Source organism: Cibotium barometz, chromosome 2, assembly GCF_041138505.1.
Source record: "Cibotium barometz isolate CiBa-2024 chromosome 2, ASM4113850v1, whole genome shotgun sequence".
Taxonomy (NCBI): Eukaryota; Viridiplantae; Streptophyta; class Polypodiopsida; order Cyatheales; family Cibotiaceae; genus Cibotium; species Cibotium barometz.
Genome location: NC_141047.1, coordinates 19,597,613 through 19,620,304, shown reverse-complemented (window position 1 = coordinate 19,620,304; position 22,692 = coordinate 19,597,613). Strand labels below are relative to the sequence as shown.

At 43.9% G+C, this 22,692-nt stretch overlaps 1 protein-coding gene across 2 annotated transcripts in view; it reads left to right on the top strand.

Annotated features, from left to right (window-relative positions):
- The first annotated feature begins 3,420 nt into the window (after positions 1-3,420).
- LOC147640774 (sister chromatid cohesion protein PDS5 homolog A-like) overlaps positions 3,421-22,692 on the top strand; it is a 38,482-nt gene continuing 19,210 nt past the window's right edge. For both annotated transcript variants that reach the window (XM_086815065.1, XM_086815061.1), the window contains exon 1: positions 3,421-4,278. In XM_086815065.1, the coding sequence (XP_086671191.1) occupies positions 4,171-4,278 (108 nt within the window). In that variant the 5' untranslated portion in view covers positions 3,421-4,170. The remainder of the gene's footprint in view (positions 4,279-22,692) is intronic.

Here is a 22,692-nt window from a genome sequence, read left to right as displayed (position 1 = left end):
TCCCTCTCGTCACCCTTTCTACATGGCACATACATGTACGTCTCCCTCTCTTTGCCCTTTCTATGTACCAGATATCTAGTGCTCCAGGGGAGGCTTGTCATCTCTCTCTCTCTCTCTCTCTCTCTCTCTCTCTCTCTATGTATGGCGCTTTCTTTGACCAATGATCCCTCTTGTTTTCTTGGCTCAAATCATCTCCTTTATCCTCCCCTTCGCCTCTATGCTCCAATCGCATACTTGTGCTGCACTCCCTAGATGTTGTTGTTACCTTTAACCCTAAAAGAAAAGGTCATGCCTACATCACAGTGATGCAAGTGAAGGAAGCTTTGTCCTAGTTTTTAAAATCCATGGTACCTTTACTAATGCAAGTAGATTAAGCTAATTGCATGCTAATAATGAGTGAGTGATTACACTAACCTAAGGTGGATGGCGTCTAACTACACCCATGATGATGTGTATGTGCAATAGACTCAAATAAATTAAGTTTCAAGATAGATTAGCTTGGACTCGTAGAGAGACTTGAGATATGTGCAACTGCTTGTACTTCAATTGCTTGAAAATGACCCCTTTTATATGGGTAAAATACATCTTTGCTTGTTCTATGCATGTGGGATAATCCAATTTTGCCATATGGCTTCATGCTCACCTGCTCACTCCCTGCCTCTACATGTGCTCTATGGCACCACACTTCTCAACACCCCCCCTTATATATGGGTAAAATACATCTTTGCTTGTTCTATGCATGTGGGATAATCCAATTTTGCCATATGGCTTGCTTCATGCTCACCTACTCGCTCCCTACCTCTACATGTGCTCTATGGCACCACACTTCTCAACACCCCCCCTTGGTGCCATATCTCTGGGCTACTCAAGTGGTGGATACACACAACAAACAAGATGAAATGATAAGATGAGTGTCTACTCATATGGTGACCCCTCTTTTACGACATATGGCTACGGTAGTGGTGGTGTTTGCCTCCTTGCTCTTTAGAAGAGCTAATCACTAGGGTTCTTTTCGTACTCGGTGCTTGAAGTAGTCCCCATAAATTTACCTTCTCTTTCTTCGATTTGCAATCTTCTTCTTTGTGTCTGAACTTGTTGCACTTTGGCTTACATTAAATGAGGTTCGAGTCATTTGACCATCCACTATGATACATAGAGGAAGTGTAGAGGCATAAAATAAAAGTTTTTGAAGTAAACCTCATATATATACTTATTTACATAAGATAGGAGTATACAGTGCAACCCTCCACTTGCATTTTCAAATGAGGCAAGGTTGTTGTTTAAATTTCATCTAGGACTAGATAGAATTCTTATAGTGACATACTACCATCACCCTTTGTAATATGTATTTGTGCAACTTCTCTTGTTTGGGCACAAGGAAGGGAGGCTCCTCACATAAACATGTAACAAATACATGGTTACATCTTTGTTCAATTCCTAGTAGGCCTTACACTTTTCATGACCTACAAAAACAGTTATAGCCTAAATTTAGTTCAATACTATGCTTATCTATAAATGAGATACAATTTCCCCCATTATTTATTTACATGCATGGAAGAAGATGGGTAGACCTCCAATATGGACGGAGATGCATTCTTTACATACATGGAAGGAGATGGATAGACCTCCCAGTATCACTATCATCTGTAATAATAATAACAAAAGATTCACTCTTGCCATCTTGTTTTGATATCTCTTATTTGAGCTAAAAATGGAAGAGGGACATCCACTATATTGATTATTTGTGTCCCCTATTCACTCAAGCTACCATACTTACACTAAGTAAGCGTGGCCACTTAATTAATGTGGAAACCTTAGCCATCCCCTAAAGAAGCTATAAGCCTCACCTAGCTCTACTCTTGCTCATCCACATCTCCTTGTGTGGCTTCCATTACCTCAACTAGATGTCGTGCCTTATTGCTCATGTGCTCGCCTTTATCGTCCACTCTACTTGCTACTCACAATTTGTGTGTACGCGCGCGCGCGCGTGTGTGTGTGTGTGAGAGAGAGAGAGAGAGAGAGAGAGAGAGAGAGAGAGAGAGAGAGAGAGAGAGAGAGAGAGAGAGAGAGAGAGAGAGAGAGAGAGAGAGAGAGAGAGAGAGAGAGAGAGAGAGAGGCTTTTTTTGATTTATGAGCCCACTCCCTCCCAAAAATGATCCTCATTTTACTGCCTCAAACCCCCCACAATAGGGAGGTAAAATTGTTGTAGATGGGGCATTCAGAGAAATTTCATGGGTTGTTTTTTATTTTGCAAAATCATCTTCGTGCTGATTAGCCACACACGAGATTCACGCATCACCCTCCCCGAAGGTTAATATCATCATAGAGTTGGATTAACTTCCACATCTCAAGGGTGGGCCGACATCATTATGCATCTTAAGACAATCCATAATGAACTTGGTAGTCATTTCCATCCCCATTCTCAAGTGTGTCATGCCATATGTTCTTTGTTTCCTTGACACAGAGACTTTCATCACTCGCTTTCAACAACTCGGACCTCAAGGATGCAACTCGGACAAAGCCTCCTTCACTTGCACCACTATTTGATTGGCAATTCGTAGGCACCACCTTTTCTTTTAGGGTTAAAGGTAACAACAACATCTAGGGAGTGTAGCACAAGTATGCGATTGGAGCGTAGAGGCAAAGGGGATGATAAAGGAGATGATTTGAGCCAAGAAAACAAGAGGGATCGTCGGTCAAAGAAAGCCAGTGCCATAGGGCCATGCAAAGAAAGAGAGAGAGAGGGGCATGACAAGCCTGCCCTAGAGCGTTAGGGATCTGGCACATAGAAAGGGCAAAGAGAGGGAGACGTACATGTATGTGCCACATACTTTAGCTAAGATGTTTTGTTTCCATAAGCGGCCTCTTGAAGGACGTTAATAGATCATCATCATCATCATCTCTCTCTATCTATCCCCCTCTGTCTCTGTCTCTGTCCCTGTCTCTCCCTCTCTCTCACAACCACACACCGAACATGTGTATGTACACATAAGCGCGCGCACACACACACACACTCACAAAATACAAATAAACAACATGAACTCTGATAACCTTAGAGGAGCTCTAAAGGATGTTCCCTCTACTTAAAAAAAACTAGCATGCACATGTACACACATACACACAAAATACAAATAAACAACATGGACATCGATATACGTTAGAGGATATATAAAGGATGTTCATAGACGTTCCCCCTCGCCCTCCAAAATCCGACAAGTTCTATGATGGTGCCAAATACAAGGACCCAACAAATTTCATGCCGGCTTGTGATTTTCCTAAGACTAGAGTCCCATGGTACGGACAGTAATAATGGCGAGGGTTCAATGTAGTACACACTACCTAGTGTGGAGACTTCTTAAACACGTTTCCTACGTTTCATGGAGAGGGTGGTGAAATCGTATATGCTACAACCAGACTTGTAACTAGAGCCTAGACGGATTTAGATATGTTTAAGAAGAGGGGTGGTTATTGATGGAAGCCGAGTACGAATCGAGACGTTGGCGGGTGAAAATGAAGAGCACCTTAATGAGAAAGCAGGGGTCCGAGAGGAGACCTCGACACCGGCTGGGATTACCGCGACCGGGAGAGCCGGTCAAGGTAAATGTGGTGTAAATAGCTTCGAGTTCAAGATTGCCCGTCGTCACAGACATTACACAATACATTGCCCTCCCTTAACTTTCCCCCCTAAACCCTGTGTTTTAGGGTTTTTTCCATCGCCATAGCCACAGTCCTCAAGGTTCCTGCACTCCCCGCCATAACCCCTGAGCTCCTACCTTTCCGCGTTTTTTTTCTCGTCGCCGTTGCCTTCGCAGAAGCCCTAACCTCCTGACTGGGCCCGAAACCCTAACTTATCGACCAGAAAGCTCGCAGGACTTCATCATAACACATGCACGCGAGAGTACCTTTCTTTTTGCCGAAGTAATACCCTAGCCGGAACAGAAACGTCATACGTCGGAGGAACCCTACCTTACAAACGGAAGCGCGGGGAAATACGAAATTCTAATTATCAGAACACGGGGAATTTCATAGATGTGCTTCTATTTGACATGAAAAACCCTGATACCCGAGCCATAACAGGTTTCACCGGATTCAAGGTGCGGAAGCTCTGGGCTCTCTGCTATGGTGGCTTAACTGCAATTGCTTCGAACTGCTGCTCGTTTCCTTGAAGTCATGGCCCAAGGTGGAGACGTTGAGAAGGACATTGGGACGCTGATAGACGTGGGGAAGCGCCTCTCTCACCCTTCCAGTTCAAAGGATGCCTTGTTCAAATTACTGAAGGTGCCGCTTTGTTTGCCCTTCACTTCCGTCTCTTCCTTCTTTGGGCTGCAGTTTTACATATGTAACGTCGAAACGCAATTCAAGCTGCAGAACAATGCATTAGAAGTAGCTATTTTACGTGCTTACTCTAGCATGGCATTAATTTTGTAAAAGTAGCATTTTCCATGCTTCAAGTACAAGAGTGACGCCAAATTCGGAACAGATCAATAGCAGGATGTCTCTGATGCTGATTATATGATATGGTTTTTGTTGCTGCTTTCACATTTGACCCTCCATCACTTTAGAGTAGCTTCCAACTCAATTCTGCGATATGCCTTACATTTGGTCTTGTATCCAGTGAATGGTCTCGGACATTCTTTCTGTAAAGACTCCTGGTTTGTACGTACCAGATGATTTCGGACATATATTTCTATCAGTCAATGTGAGGTTTAATTTATATTATAAGCTAGAAGCATTTACTTTCCAGGGGTTGCTGGGTCTGTATTATTTATACTATAAGCTAGAAGCATTTACTGGTGCTGGGTATATAATTTATACTGCTTGTAATCATGAGTGTTGCTGGTTTGTTTAGGATTGAATCTTGCACACCATATGCTGATACCTGCTAATGCAGATTTAGTTGGTAAGCTGAACTGGCCTGCAGATCTAGTTCTTTTGTCGTCTTAATAAAGTTAGGGAAAAAAATGCTGAAACCTGGAATGTGAATCACTCTTCAATACTGTTGAGTTGTGACCACAAATTCCTGTCTTATTTTGCAAGGGTCCAAGTTGTGAGTAGTAATTGATAATGGAAAAATTATTGCCATGGGTTAGAGTCACGAGTCATGACCGCTGTTTTGATATTTGGCAGATGTGTTTCATGGTGGTAAAAACTGCCCCCTCTTTTCTTAAGCTTCCATGAAACAGATCGATGTACGATGATGCTTTGTTGACGTTTGCATTGCTCCCCCACACCCCCAAGCTCCTATGTGGCATGAGAGAAAACTCTCTCCTTATCTTGTGAGCTTTCATTTGTATTTGTTAAGGGAAATATTCTGAACTTTACTTTGGTATATATAGAAGCCACCTCATTTTCTTCCAAATGTTTCTTGGTTTGAGCAGCAGTGCCTTTTTGGCATGTCTCCTTTGGGTGCGTCGTATAGAAAATTGCCTCACCCACCCAAAATCTCACTTTCCTCTCTGCCCTCTTGTCACCAACCTTGAAACACGATCCTGTTCTCCTAGGCCTTCAATTCCACGTGTTTAGGAAAATCTCACTTTCCTCTCTGCCCTCTTGTCACCAACCTTGAAACATGATCCTGTCCTCCTAGGCCTTCAATTCCACGTGTTGTGGTGACCTGAAGCTTTGTGATTACTTCCCTATGAGACATGCTGGGTGGTACGGCAACACGACTGTGCCAGAAAGTGCATTTTTGTGTTACTGATGTGAACTGTGCATTTTGCAAGCCCAAGTTCTAGCTTAAGTTGCCAGTTGCCATCTAGGTGGGACAAGGAAAGTCCATGTAATCAATTGTGCGCAAACCCTTTTCAATTTTGTAACCCACTTGTAGTTGATGTTTGTATAAATGTCCAAGAGACTTGCTAGACCAAGCGGTGGGCACATGACAAATGACATCAAGGTAGATAGGGCGGGCAGCAGATATCTTGTCCTGGCAGAGGTTGACAGCAGGGTGTGCAGCCATAAGGGCAGATGGGCAACCAAGAAACACAGGAAAATCATTGTGGACAGGCTTGGCTGTAATTCATCTCACCATGTGCTGCACACGTGGCATCCAGGTGGCAGTCGGCAGCAGGCACACAAATCGGCGAGGCCTTGAAGCCTTGTCCTTGGTCTTGTCCTTCTTCTTGGACAAACAATCTTTGGATAGATGGCCTCTTTTTTACAAGTAAAGTAGTGACTTCGACCTTTCTTCTGAACTGAGGAAAGTGCCTGGTTAGAATTGTTGGATGACACCTTCAACTTACCCTGAGAGATGAGAACGGACGACGACTCCAAAAGTAGGGAGCTACGATCATCAAAATCCAACTGAGTGGATGTGACCTGGCACCGCAAAGATCGAGAAATCACATCATAGTCCGGAGGAAGCTTGGTGAGGATAAGAGTAGCCAGCTGAGAAGAGGACAAAGCAGCACCCATAGCCAGCAACAACTGGTCATGGATAACCTTGGCCTTCATGAGAGAAAAGACTGCATTGAATTGCCTTTAGGAAATAACAAGCCGTAGAGCTTCCCTTGCAAGGCAATTGCCCTCATCGATGAATCTCGAGCAAAGAGATCCTCCAATTTTGACCATACCTGATGAGCACTGGTGAGAGTTCGCATTGCTGGTGAGACCTCCTCGGTGATGGTCCGCACAAGCACAAAATGCGCCTTCGAGTCCTGATTCTCCCAGTCTTGTAATTCCACAGCAAATTCATCCTCTTGATCTTGAGTCCACCGCCTAGAGTTTTGAGGACACTCGGGCTTCCTTTTAGTGCCGTGAACAATGTCCCACAAACCCTTGTGGATGAACCATATCCGCATCTGAAGCTTCCAACGAGCGTAGTTGGGTCCTTTCAACTTGTCATCCTTGTTTGTACATGGGGGAGCCATATCCACAACAACAAAGAACAAATCTCAGCTCTCAAAGACTTCTCTCAAGTGCTTTCCAACGAAGCGAGGCACGGGGAACAATCGGTCCCCTCTCAAACCTGAGAGAGACAGAGGCTGGACAGCAGCAAACAGTCCAAGATCCACCGGGAACCTCCTACCAGAAGGGCAGGGACTCGTGGAGGAAGAAGACAATGTAGGGCCACTTGTGTGACAGCACCAAATGCAAAGAACTCACCAAAAAACAGATGCCAGTGCAGAAAACACAGCCACAACTCCACCTTTTGCCTCTATAGAAGAAAATGCAGCTAAGTAAACTGGCCGGCTTGCTTCTCTGGAGGAGAAAACGCAGCCACCAAAACTGGCCGGCAGCAAACAGCAGGCTGGCTGGACCTGAAAACGCAGCACGGTTGGGGAACGCAGCCACTTGTTGTCATCAATATGCAGCCGGGAGAGAGATGGAGGAAAACGCATAGCAAAGGAGGGAAAGGTGGGCAGATTTGCAGAGTTTGTAGCAGCCTGAACCTAAGTGTATGATACCATGAAGGAGATAGCACATGCAGAAGCATAAAGAGTAAACATATGAGAGAGTGCAAAGGAGATTGAGAGAGTTGGACAAGATCACCTTTTATAACAGCAGTAAAGCTTTACAATGGCAATGGCCAGCAATTGAGTGTTGAACTATGTGCAAGGGAAATGGATGAATGAGTGAATAATTGGGAACTTCTTATATAGTCCTAGCCGACTAGCCCTGGACAAATAAATAGGAGTAAAATGTATAAAATACCAAATAAATGCTAAAGCCCCAAAACACAGAGATGCACAAATTCTAACATAAGCATACTAGTGCTCAGAGGTATTGATGTGACACACCTATGAGTATGTAGGGCAGAGTTAGACGTAAGATAGCAACCGACAGGCAGTGTCAGACATCACTGAGGACACGTGGCATTGCCACATGGCATTAATGATGGGCAATCGGGTACAACTAGTTGATAGCTACTAATGGTCGACTAGGAGCGTTGGTGCATATATAAACGTGGGTCGCCGAATCGTCGTATTCATCTATCTGCTTTCCTCAACATTGTACTTTAGAGATCGTTTCTCTGGAGGCGAAGTGCTAGTCGGAAGTGAACAGAAGGTTGTGATTTTACGTTTTCATCCTCAGCCACATCTTGTACTTGAATTTTACCTATATTACTTCTTGTACATGATACAAAGTAGTATTTTAGGACTCTTGTGTGTGCTGCATGTGTGATTCTGCCATACTCTTCTTTTTGTGTTGTATGTGTGATTCTGCCACACTCTTCTTTCTATCTTTAGAAAACCTTTTCTGGTCCACCTGTGTGCATTCGGGGTTGGGAACAGTCAATATTTGGGTTCTCTTCATTGTACTTAGGTTATTTGGGGTATACGGTTCCTGGATTCATCTAGGTATATATATTTGGGGTATACTATGCTTCCCTGCTCCACTAAACCCTTCCTACATTGGTAGGGCCGAAATCCCTCATCCGTTCCTTGATCACTAGATATTTGTCATGGATTCACAACTCACTGATTTGCTTCTCAGCAATAAGGCATCCATGGACGTGCATGCGGCTAAGGTGGAGGCTATATCTGCCCGTCACGATAGGATGGAGGCGGCACCTTGAGCACCTAGTATTCCGGATTTGGAATCTAAAGAAGGGCCCAGGCTTCGGAGCAAGTGGTGGACGATTTTGAGGACAAAGTGGCAAAACTTTTTGGAGGAGGATTTTTCACTCCTTGCGAAGGATTGTTTGGATTGGCTTTGCTCCGAGTCTAGCAGTCATCATTCTACACATGCACGGAGTTGGCAGGGAGACAAGTGTCCTGCACATAGAAACGCAGCAATTTGTTTCCCTTTAGAGTGTATGAGAGACACATTGGAGCACTCTCTCTTCGTTGTTGAAGACCTCTCTTGCTGTAGACTTTGCTGTTTCAGCCTTTCTATTGGTGCTCTATCTATTGGATCCGCCTATCCACCATCTGTTCCAGCCTTTGCATGAGCCACTTTGCATGAGCCATATCAAGATTGCTGTACCAATATCTCGTTTGGCCGCGATCAGCTTTATGCTTGTGTTTATACACTTATGGATGTGTCATACAAGCTGCCATACAGGTTTGCACTCATGGATGAGCCACATGGGCTGGTATACATGTTTTTTGGTGCTCATGGATGCGACATATAGGCTGTTATACTGGTTTATGCGCTCATGAATGAGCCATGTAGCCAATTCCATATAGAAGAGAATACAGGCAAAGCCAAATCCACGATTCCAAAATAGATTCTAAGAAGCACAGTTGACACCTCATAGAGGCCGGAATGGGCCAACTGGGTTCATACCCCTCATGTCATAGGATCGAACTTGGAAGAGAACAGGTAAGTATACTTTGAGTTTGCGAATTTGGTGCTGCCACTTATTATGAAGTGGTTTTGATGTTCACTAACCCTTGTGAAACCGGCCTTTGGTAGAAACCAAAGTGCCGTAGACTAGCAGTCACCCAATCCAATTGTAGTCTAGCCAATAAACAAATAAACAGGAGCTAGAGTGCTGCAACACAAGAAAGAGAACGACACCTGTTGGCCCCAAAGCTTGGCGTCCCTTTCGGTATTTCTTTATTCAATTTCAATGGAAAAGTTTTAAATGATTACAACATGGCCATTCATGGCTCGTATGTCTGCAAGTCCAATCTGCCAATCCTCAGGACCTCTTAGCATAGAGGTTACACAGCTTTGTGTCCCAAGAACACCACACTGTTATCTCCTCTAATCTGCTAAGTCTGTACATCCATGAGGCCTTGAATATGCATTTGATTGAACCATGCACATAGCCACAAACTTAGCCATGAAAACAGTCCACAAAACTCTTCCAAATCAGTCCACAATCTTGTCCTGTTTCCACTCTCTGAACTGCCAAACCCTCCCTCTCACAAAGGGCCAAAGAGAACAACTCTGGAACAGTCACGAACCAGTGAAAAGAGAGACTTAATAAGACACCTCCTGCAGTCCCACTTGCTAACAAAGAGAGAGAAACTTACAGTCTTTGTCGCTTTTCACAAGAGAGAAAGGACGCGAGGAAAAACCCCGTTCTGTCTTGCCCTCTTGTCTTGCAGCCGGGAGAGAGAAAGTCTGTGAGAGAACCTGTTGTCCAACCTTGTGTTCCCTTCTAATAGTCAACGCTTCCCAACTGATAACTAGCTTCTTGCCAAAAGCAAAGTAGAGAGAATAAGAAGAACCTGCAGGCGCTTGTATTCTCTGCAGCACAGCAGCCAGCTTATCCTCCAAAAAGCCAAAGAGAGAGGAAAAAGAGACCTGTGTTTTTGTCCTGTTGCGTAGCACAGCAGCCAGTTAGCTTCACTCTCCAAAAGCCAGACCAGGGCCTGTATTTAGCAGCGCCTGTATACACATCAGCGCAGCCCGCCTGCAACTCCCTCCAAAAGCAAGAGAAGACCAGTAGCGCAGACCCCGCCTGTATCTTTTTCAAAAACCAGTCCTCAGCCCTGCCCGCCAGCACCCCTTTTTCCAAAAAGCAAGTGATAGAGAGAGAGAGAGGGAGGCGTGTGCTCCAAAAGTGGTGTAGGCCTCCAAAATTAGCCTAGGGGCCACCATCCTTTGAAAAAGAGTTTTACAAAGGTTATAAACCTTTAAACTTAAATTCTCTTGGCACCAAAGGTTTTAAAACCTTGTAGCTTTAATTCTCTTTGTCCCCTTCACACTTGGGGTTGTCCACACATGGGTCAATAAACCTCAGAACCTTTAAATATTTATCCTGCTCACCGACCACCATGCTCACACTTATGTTGCACCAATTTCACCCTTGTATGCCTGTACAAGGAGAATAGCATGTTGTTGTTTGCCTTGAGCCAAAAACGTAAACAATGTCCCTGAAACCATCGGAAAGGGCCAACCAAGTTTATAACCCTCCTGTCATAGGATCGAACTTGGAAAAGAAAAGGTAAGTATACTTTGAGTTTGCAAAGTTGGTGCTGCTACTTATTATGAAGTGCTTTTGATGTTCACTAACCCTTGTATGCCTAAGCTTCATAAGGAGTTTTAGACTGCAAGGCCTTGGTAGGGCATTTGTTCAACACATAGTTTGTGCACATAGTTGCCAGAATAGCGTGTTGTTTGCCTTGAGATGGTTTCAGGGACATAGTTTATGGCTCCCTTCATTGGGATGGATTATGTTTTCGGCTCCCTTTATTTGGAATGCATTGGACTTATGGAACTCATGGTCATCTCATGGATCGAAGATTTCTATTGGTGGCCAAAATGCGTGCAAAACTATTGGTGGCCAAAATGCCTATAACCTATGTGTAGTAGAAATGTTTATGGAGCACCATGATATCTATGCCTGTGAGTGATTCTTATTTTAAGTTACACACTTTGCAACACGCGGAAGCGCTGGGGTCTTCTTTCAGCCCTAAACACCAGTGGAAACATGCTGATGCAAAACGCAGACATGAAGAGAGAGTAGAAAGAGAGAGACATGGTTGGAAATTCAGTATATTCATATTGTACAAAAAGGTACCCTAAGTCTACAGCCATAGGCTGCCTTCTTGAAAAGGTGGAAAACACCAAAACAGTCCTACACTAAGGACCCACTCCATAAGGGAGTGAATGACTAACTCAATGAGCACATGCGCCTTTTATAGGCCTCTTGAACAAACAAAGTGCTGGCCGACTACTGGTTGGCCAGTCGACTGGGCATAATCACCATCATTGGCTGCGTCGCCTGGTCTTCTTGCAGCCGACACAATTCCTTGCTCCTGACAGCAACCAACGCAGCCGATAGGTCCTTCCTCTCTTCCTTCCTCCCCTTGGCCACGCGGAAGCTCTAGGGGTCTTCTTTCAGCCGTAAACACTACTGGAAACATGCTGATGCAAAACGCAGACATGAAGAGAGAGTAGAGAGAGAGAGACATATGGCTGGAAATTCAGTATATTTTTGATGGTACAAAAAGGTACCTACAATCTACAGCCCTCGGTTGCCTTCTTGAAAAGGTGAACATCACCAAAACAGTCCCTAACTAGGACCTAACTCCTAAAGAGTTGAATGACTAACACAATGAGCATCTTATGCTATTTATAGTCTCTTGAATAATGGAGGAGTTGGCAGATTGCTGTCGGACCAGCCGACTGGTGCTTGGACCCAATAAATTTTGGTCGGGCAGCCGCCATGATCTGGTACAGCCGACAGGCTCTTGTCTTCAGCCAACATCTTCTGGGTGTAGCAAACTGTCCCATACTGGCCACTTCAGCACCCTATGCTCCATCTTCTGGTTCTACTGCTCTTTTTCTGGTTGCCCCTTTTGGATTAGCCATGAGAAGGTACATGAGCATGTCATGCACATGACACACTTGAGCCCATCTCTCCTCCAAGGTGTGTGGTCACAGTACCAACACGGAGTGCAAGCGGTAGGGTGGACATGATGCTTGGTTGGGAGGAAACTTGTGTACGCTAAGGGTCATGTGGACTGACACCTTGTTGGCAGGGGACTATGACTACGCCAAGTGTCGGTAGATTGGAATTGGGTATGCTAGGGACTTGATGTATGTGCTCAGATCCAGTGGACGTTCCATATCCGCGTGCACGGTCAATCGGTCTTCTATTTCTCGGCATGGTCTTCGCATGTGTAAGCATGAAAGCTAGTGGAGAGTAGCATAACATTTGACGTGACACTAGGGATTGGGGAATGAGTTGGATTCGACTTGGAGTATGGATAGAGAGACATGATTATGATATCTGGACTTATGGAATTGTTTTGTCTCGTCCATTTGTTTGGGACATGATTATGATATTTGGACTTATGGGATTGTTTTGTCTCGTCCATTTATTTGGGACATGGTTATGAAATCTGGACTTCTAGTACTGTTTTGTCTCGTCCATTTATTTGGGACATGATTTTCATATTAGTGTTATGGAGACTTATTTAGTCTCACCCATTTATTTGGGGCTTGGATTCTTTCAGTTATATTGGATTTTTTGAGTCTGTATTGTCTCGTCCGCTTGATGGGACATGATTATATCTTGGATATATGACTTGAAGGTTAAAGTTGCGGATAACTTTTAAGAAGCTTGGGAGGATGTCACTAGCCTGGACATTTCTCAGTATGAAAGGGGTCTGGTGGACTCTAGGATGTCTAAATATTTGGAAAGTACAAGCTTTGGGAATGGGATCTTGGATAACACACTCCTAAAATTTAGGAGAGTTGCTATTTTTGGCCCGACTCCGATGGAAATTCTGTTCGCATCAATGAAATATTGAAGGCAAGGGTATTTAATCAATGTATTATGATTTCCAGCGCTTGTACTTGCTATACCAGCCCTTATACTTGTTGCACCAGCTATTGTACCTACTGTACCAGCACCTATACCGGTTATACTGGCTGCACCAGCCATTGTACCGGCTGTACTGGTTGTACCAACCCTTGTACCTGCTGCACCAGCCACTGTACCTGCTATACTAGCCACTGTATGGGTTGCACCAGCCTCTGTATTTGCTGTACTAGCCCATGTACTTGCTGGACCGGCTGAATGGAGGGCTGTACCTATTGTTTCAGATTCTCTACCTGTTGTAATAGCCCATGTTTTTGCTTTACCGGTTGAATGGAGAGCTGGACTTGCTGTACCAACTCTATTGCATGAAGACGTGTGGTCTTTGGGGAAGAATTAGTATCAGCTGAATTTTATGATTGTCTCGTGTTAGGCTATGTTATGGCATTCGTATATCCATAATCTCTACCGGCTGAATGGAGGGCTGTACCTACTGTTTCAGATTCTCTACCTGTTGTACCAGCCCATGTTTTTGCTGTACCGGTTGAATGGAGAGCTGTACTTGATGTACCAACTCTATTGCATGAAGACGTGTGGTCTTTGGGGAAGAATTAGTATCAACTGAATTTTATGATTGTCTCGTGTTAGGCTATGTTATGGCATTCGTATATCCATAATCAGGTATCTCCCATGGGGAGAGTAAGGCCCTCAAAGCATGTACATGATATTTTCTTCTTGGGTAATAAAATACTCCAAGAGGGAGGGGGGGGGCGAGTTGGCCCATTCTGGCCTCTATGTGGTGTTCTCTTTCACAGTTTTGTGGATTAAGTGGCATATGTTTACGGTTGTGGCCAATTTCAATGTTTTATTGCATTAATGGTATCCAAAGCCCTTGGGCCCTCCGGAATTTACACCAAACCAAGGACGCTTAACCTTTGCTGCAATGACAATAGATACCTAAAGAGACCAAGGCATCCGTGCGTGCGCACACAACAAAAACACATTCCCCGAGTCCCCCCAACACACACACACACACACACGCACACACACACACACAAAAAAAGAATAGAAAAGAAAAAGTCACAGCTATAAAGGTAAAGAGAAGATGGAAACCAACAAGGAATCCAAAATTGCATCAAGTGGCTGTAGCAACATACAGGATATTCCCTCTACTTTTGCCCTATTCATCACAAAACCCCTCATTGCTTCTGTTTTCTACACTACATGTGTTGCATATGGAGCTTGACATGACAATGCATGTATGGCATATGGAGCCTGACATGTTATGTTTTCCCAGGACTAGCTATCTAGGTGTTCTTGTATTGATGTTTTGGAAAGATACCGGAAGGATTTTGAATCCCTGAACACTTTACCTGATTGATACACTTGAGCAGATGGGTGTTTCTTCGAGTTTAGTTGCACTCATGCATGTGCATGTCCTTAATTTTATTTTTTGATCACTTGTTTTGTTTGCCTGGACAATGCTTGAGTTTACTGTTTCTGTTGTCCATGGGGCCGGGACACCTGGGCACCCTGTGAACGTGTGTGCACACTTGTTTTGGCCTGAAAGGTGGTCTACATGTGTTTTACAGGTGGTAAGTGCTCTTGAAACTCAATTTACAGCTTTATGTTTTCACATGCTTATAATTATTGATGCAGGTGGTAAGTGCTCTTGAAAGTCAATTTACAGCTTTATGTTTTCACATGCTAATATTTATTGATGCAAGTCCACACTTACTTATAAGTGATTGGACAAGATTATAAGCTGTACATGTTAGGCAAGAGTATTTTAATACACATGGTGACCCAAGTATCGGGCACTCGACATCATATGGGTCTATTGCTTGTAGGCGCTCCCTTCTGGCCTCTAGTGTGGTGTACTGTGTAGAGCTATCTTTCATCTCTCTCTCTCTGGCATGATTATGTGTTTGATCAGGGTTCATGATAGTTAAGATTTCCGTGTTACAATTGCCTTTCCGTTACATTGGTATTAGAGCACGGTTTTCTACATAGCTTATGCCTCACATGATACTGGATATGGCTATAAGGAGTCATTATCCGTGAAAGAAGGTTGGGATTCTGAGGTAGCCCTCATCTCACTGTCGCACTCCGAAAGGAGTTACCTTTGGTTTAAGCAACAGTGAGTGTGTGGAAAGACTTTGTGGCCCTCCTGTCTATGTAGGGGCACTGTTGCACCCTTGTGGTCTATTCAATATCATTTTTGGAAAGCTAGTAGAGAGCAGTTCCGGGCCACGGAAATTCTTTTTCTATCCGAAGAACCTAGTAAATACTTCATGGCCAGCCATTCATATCAATCTGTGGAGGATTCTATCACTTGTGTACGCCGCATGCAGGAAGAGGATAGAGATAGAGACCGTGTTGGGGCTTTGGCAGCTAACAATTCACAATTAGCTGCCAGGGGCTGAAGATCAGCAAGATATAAATACTGTGATGGAGGAGCTTGAAGAGCTTTGTGCTGTACAAAGGGACCTGGATGTACAAAGGGTTATTGTGTCTAAATCTCAGGCTAAGACAGATGTAGTTACTTTTGATGCTATTGTTCAACAGATGGGGGTTGAGAAATCTCGAGAGTTGGCCGTTGCATATTTGAAAAGCTGTGGTGATGTTGTCTTCGATGATGAGGGAAAGTGGGTTTTCACATGGCAACCACGCAGACAATCTTGTGAAGGGATTTCTGACGATGATGTGAGAGGACATGCAGCCCGAGCAAGTAATGTGAGAGGGTATGCAGCCCGAGCAGATGTTATGAGAGGGCATGCAGCCCGAGCAGTTGATATGAGAGGGCATGTAGCTTGAGGGGATGATGTACGTCGGCATGCAGCCCGAGCATATGAAGAAGGGTTTTTAGTGCACACATGGAAGATGAGGAAGACCTAAATGCATTGTCAGTAACATCCGTACCCTCTAGGTATGGTCTAGCTTCTAGCTTCAAGAGTTCCGTCTCGAGTGGAGGGATATGCTTGGGAAAATAGCCCTAGATTTGGGCATTGCCGTCATCGTAGACATATCGAAGGAGATGATCTGCACAGAGGATTTCACAGAGAAGTCCATGCTCAGGTTGTTGGAGACAACACATGTTCTCTTGCCATTTATTATTTTATGGGTTCCAAAGTCAAAGGGGAGCGTGTAGCCATAGTGTGTGAACATTCCTTGTGAGTACTATATGTACTAGTGTGTGTTTGTGTGAGAACCACCTCTTAGGATTAGATATTATGCAAGTGTGTAGGATGCTTCCTTGGGAAGAACTAGTCCAAGTTTGTTTGAGTTAGAAGATAAGGCTTTATGCCTATAAAAGCATGTATTTGGTGGAGGTTTGAATCATCTCTCTCTCTAGCATTTCATCTCTCTTTAGCTTTGTTCTCTCCCTATCTCCCTCAACCACACATGATGAAGATCTTTCATCCACCATAGCAAAGTGCCTGTGCTAATCTCCACATAGCTCATGATCTATACAGGCATGTGAAAATGCATCTGAAAGAGATTGTGAGTGATTGGTGGATGGCAAAGCTCATAGACAGAACAACTACTCGTACTTGGAGTACTTTAAGGAGCAATTCTATGATCGGTTTCTTCCACCCAACTTTGAAAAAGATGTACAGAAATAATGGGATTGGTTAACACAGGATGATGGGGAATCCGTTTCTTCGTATGTTTCAAAACTTTGGCGGATTTTTCTGAAGGTCACTCCTTCATGACTATCAGTGAGGATGAGAAGAAAAATAAAATCGAGTCGGGATTGCAACGAATCATCCAGAAGAGCTTAGCAATCTATCCTCACAACACTTTACAAGAGTTGATATATTCAGCCACTATTTCGGAGGAACTGCATGGCAAGGGTATATCAAAAAGGCAAGAATTCAGTCCTCTTACAAAGGAAGATGAAATGAGTAGAAAAAGGGTGGACAACCATGTGCCTAATGAGTCCAAGGACAGTTCCTATTGACGGCGGCGCTGAAATATGGGGCAGTCATTCTGTCTGTGCCCTAGACCATTGCAATAGAAGCAGGACTCCTTCAGCTCTAGCGGCTCCTGCCCCACCACTTGTTCGAAGGTTAGGGATTCCAGGTTGTATGAGGCTACTACCGTCTGGAGCTTTTCCCTCAGTCCTCTCACAAACCACTGGCTGAATGTGGGTGAAGCAGGATGGTTGGGCTGGTCCAGGCGCATCAACATTGCTCTGAATTCGGCCGCGTAGCCTTTTGTTGGCCTCTTTTTTTGTGTCATCCGCTACAACTTTTCTAGTACCTCTATTATGGTCTTATCTTTCTTGAAGTAAAAGGGGGCTCTGAAAGGAAGTCGGGGGGCAAGAAGGATGATACCAAGCTGTCCAGGTAGCATATTTATGAGTGTATGGAGGAGAGAAAATGTTTCTTATGTGGTAGCAAGGATCATATGAAGTCTCAATGCCCTCAAAATGTCAAAGTCTAATGTGCAGGATGCAAAACCAAGTGTAAATGTCATACCTGATGTAGTGGGGAATATTGCACATGAATCTAAAAGTAGACTTTTATGCAAGGCTTGGGATAAATTGAAGGATCAAACCACTTTGTTTCTTTTTGATAATGCCTCTACTGATAATTTCATATCTATCTAGATGGCTATTGCTCTTGGGTTAAAGCCCGAGGAGATAAGTATGGATTTTCATGCGATTAAAGTCGCTTCCATCGTAGGGAAGCTTCGTATACAGATTCAAGGCTATTTGAACCATGAAGACTTTTTGGTAGCACCGCTTATTGGATGTGATGTGGCATTATCGTTTGGATCCCAAGATTTTGCATAAGGAGAAGAAAGTGAATTTTACTCATAGGGATAGGGGAATTTGCATAGATGGAGGTATCACTGGGAATACCATACTAGTTGTAAGCCATATTTCCATTTCTAAAGCAATAAAGCAATCAGCTTGTTCTTACTTGGTTTTTGTACGCGATACTGTTGACATGGGGTACTAAAGCAGTCATGCCAATGGAGTTCTTAGTCCCTAGCTTACGCATCGCAGTACAAGAGAAGCTCATAGGAAATGACTTAGGTTGTCGCCTTTTTGAGCTCAAAAAGCTCGACGAAACGGGCCTCCTAGCTGTATACAGCATGATTGTCGAAAAGCTAAGGCGCAAACAATGGTTCGACGACCAGCTAAAAGATAAAAAAAATGAACGAGGGCAACAAGTTCCTCCTATTCAGTACAAAGACGCACAAAAAGAAGCTCAAGTTCACAGGCTTAGGACCCTTCCTAGTCACTGAAATAACCCCACAAGGTGCTGTGCACATAGAGACACTCGATGGTGTCGAAATGGCTGGCTATTTTAATGGTAGCAAATTAAAATGCTACTATGGCCCACTCACTAAAGCTACCTTAAGAGCCATCCACAAAAAGAAACAATGCAAAAAGGACCGTGAGAGTATGAAACAAGCCACCCAACAAGATTCCAAGGCGAGGCAAGCCAAGCTTCGTCTCAGAAACAAATCATGGTCAATATGGCCCAAGTGATCGACCTTTTGAAGAGGAAGAATGGGAAGTGAAGCTTGCCCGATTGTGGTTAGGAATGACCACCCTGACAAGCTTCGTCCAAAAATTAGCTCTTGTAGACACATGGGCTAATTACAATTAATGTCTCACGAAACATGGTGTTCCCTTGGGGAACCTTCACTGAAAGATACCCCTGCCACAATCACAACAATGGCATCACAGCATGTTCACACTTTTATTCTACATTGGAAATAATTCCTTGGAAGGGAAGTTCTATGTGATGCCTGCAGGAAAAATGCGGGAGGAAATACTCCTTGGAGGACAAGGATGGATGGGATATAATAGGTGCAACATCGATTGGGATTCGATCGAGTTCTTCGCCTTACTGTTCTGTAGTATTACTTGTTCAGAAAAGGATGGTTCGTATAGAATGTGTGTAGATTACAGAGCTCTAAACAAGATAACCATCAAGAACAGGCTTTCGATTCCTACATTCTTGACAAGCTTGAGGGAGCTATGTGGTTCAGTCGTATTGATCTTAAGAGTGGTTATCATCAGATTAGAGTGATATCTCAAGATGTTCATAAAACTGCTTTCAAGACATCTTTCGAGCTCTATGAGTACTTGGTGGTACCATTCGGTCTTACAAATGCATCTGCTACTTTCAATACAAGTTCACGAGAACTTTCCTTAATGACATTATTATCTTTTCAAAGAATGAGGCAGAGCATAAGGAGCACCTCGCTATTGTGTTTGAAGAGCTCTGGAAACACAAGCTTTTCATAAATGGAAAGAAGAGTTAATTCTTCTTGGCAGAGATCCATTATTTGGGCCATATCGTTTCAAAGGAGGGTGTATCTGCATGCATGTATCCTATCAAGATCTAGGCGATTAAGGACTGGCGAGAACTTCAAAATGTACATAACATAAGGAGTTTCATTGGCCTATGTTCTTATTTGAATGAGTAGAATTAGGGTTAGGTTTTCATGTGGGAGACATACACACAGAGAAGAAGGGAGAGAGAGAGAGAGAGTTGTGGAGATAAGTCAACTCATTGGAATGAGTGCGTGACTCCCCTATCACACATGTATATTTGCTCTAGTACACATAGTGCACTTAGTACATTAACCTCCCACTTAAAGGCAAAGTGCCCTTAAATGAAGGAAAAGAAAAATCAGCATGTACATGATAATATACAAGGCCATATCAAGGCTGAAACTGGCCTCATCCAATGCCCATCAAGTGTCTGCAATGAGCAAACTGCTCCGGAGGCAAACTCTTTGTCAACAGATTAGTTGGGTTGCCATCCGTATGAATCTTAACAAGCTGAATTTGCTTGTTCTCTATCACCTCTCTGATGAAGTGATACTTCACATCCACATGCTTCGTCTTTGCATGAAAGACAGGGTTCTTTGCCAACTGGATGGCACTCTGACTGTCACAATGCAACAATGGAATATCCCTTGTATAACCCAAATCAACCACTAACCGAGATAGCCATAATGCCTCCTTGCAAGCCTCTGTGGCTGCAATATACTCGGGTCTCTGTAGTAGATAAGGCAGTGCACTTCTGCATCCTGGATATCCATGACACAGCACCTCCTGTGAATGTAAACACATAACCGGTAGTAGACTTCCGGTTATCTGGATGACCGGCATAATCCGAATCCGTGTAACCATGCACTAATGCATCCTGTTTGCCAAACAAATGCACATATCCTGTGTGCCATTCATGTATCTCATGACACCTTTCACTGCTTCCCAATGCTTCTTGCCAGGTTTGGCCATGTATCTAGAAACCACTCCCACTGCAAATGCAATGTCCGGCCTGGTAGCAACCATGGCATACATGAGACTGCCACAAGTTGAAGCATACGGAATCTTGGCCATATCAGCCCTGTCTTTATCCGACTGTGGGCTGTCCATAGCACTGAGTTTCACATATGGAGGCAAAGGAGTACTAGTCTTCTTCTCCCCGTCCATATTGAACCTCTGCAAAACTTTGCCAACGTATTCCTTTTGAGACAAATACAACACATGCTGATTTCTGTCCCGAAGTATCCGCATACCCAAAATGTGATTTGCATCACCCAAATCCTTCATATCAAAGGTTTGATGCAGCCTCTTCTTCAAGGCATCCATCTCTTTACGAGATTTCCCGGCAATCAACATATCATCAACATACAAGATGAGGATCAATAGACTGCCATCCAAAGCTTTCTTGGTGTATAAGCAGTGATCTATGTCACTTCTCCTGAAATTCTGGGATTTCATGAATGTATCAAATTTATGATACCATTCCCTTGGTGCCTGTTTGAGCCCATAAAGACTCTTTTTCAACTTGCATACAAGCTTCTCCTTTCCATTCACTGCATAACCCTTTGGCTGTTGCATATATATCTCCTCATGGAGATCACCGTGAAGAAAAGCAGTCTTCACATCCATCTGAATCAAATCCAGATCATCATGAGCAACCAAATCTAACACAGCTCTAAGTGTGGTCATTTTGACCACTGGAGAGAAGATCTCATCAAAGTCCACACCATATTCCTACTTGAAGCCCTTAGCCACTAACCTGGCTTTGTATCTTGGCTTTGCATCAGGTGCAACTTTGAGCCTGTATACCCACTTGCATGGCAAAACCTTCTTGCCTGTAGGCAAATGCACCAACTTCCATGTTCCATTTTTGTGCAGAGAATCCATCTCTGACTTCATGGCACGCTCCCAAAGAGCCTTGTCTGCCCTCTGTAAAGCCTCCTTATAACAAGAGGGCTTCCCAGAGTCAGTGAGCATCAAGTAGTCAACCCTTGGAACAAACCTGTCAGGGGCTCTGGAGGGTCTAGTGGACCTCCGTACCCAATGACCATCATTTTCAGGTTGCTGTCCAGCCTGCATATCACCTATTGGTGGCTCCTGTTCCATGCCATAAGGCTGAAAAATCATGCCCGGTATCTCCTCTAACTGTGGCATATCCATAGGGATATTTTCTGCCATCTCTGGCTGTCCATTTGGACCATTTTCAGCACCATTTAAGGGCTGGTTTTGCTGCTGTAATGGCTGTTTTACAGCCCTTGGTTGTTGTCCATGATGTCCATCATCATCAAAGATGACTCTGCCAGGCTCCTGTTGCCTTGCAGGCTCCTTATACATGCATGTTTCATAAAAAATGACATCATTGCTGCGTATAATCTTTCTATTCACTGGATCCCAAAGTCTATACCCCATTTCACCTCTATCACCATATCCTAGGAATATGCATTTGTGAGACTTAGGATCAAGTTTGGTGCGGATTTCCCTGCGTATGTGCACGTACACAACGCAACCAAACACTCTCAAGTGCTTGTAGGATGGAGGCTTCCCTGTCCATACTTCCTCTGGCACTTTCCCACCAAGCCTCGTGTTAGGTGACCTGTTTATAAGATGAACGGCTGTCATAACAACGTCAGCCCAAAAACCATGAGGTAATGCAGCATGTGACAACATAGAACGGGGATCTTCTCCTGAATGGTCCTGTTCATCCTCTCTGCTGTCCCGTTTTGTGGAGGATCATAAGGAGTAGAGAGCTCCCTCTTGATGCCTTTAGCATCACAAAAGTCCTGAAACTGTTTGGACATATACTCTCCACCATTGTCGGAACGCAAAGCCTTCAGTGTTTTGCCAGTTTGACTCTCAACAAGAGCAACAAACTTCTCAAACACTGAGAATGTATCACTCTTCAAGCGAAGAGGATAAACCCACACCTTACACGTGGCATCATCAATAAATGATACAAAATATTTTGCCCCTCCCAAAGAAAGCTGAGGCATCTCACATACATCTGTATGCACAAGCTCTAACTGAGCATCTTTCTGTCCAAGAGCTTTCTTGTGGGGGCACTGGAGTTGCCTGCCATATATACAATGCTCACAAAACTGAAAACTTGAGAACTTTAGAGAAGGCAAGTAACCAAAACGAGACAATTGCTCCATTCCTTTGACACTCATGTGTCCCAACCGGCTATGCCACACAGAGATTTCCGGCAGCTCGGTTGCATTTACATTAG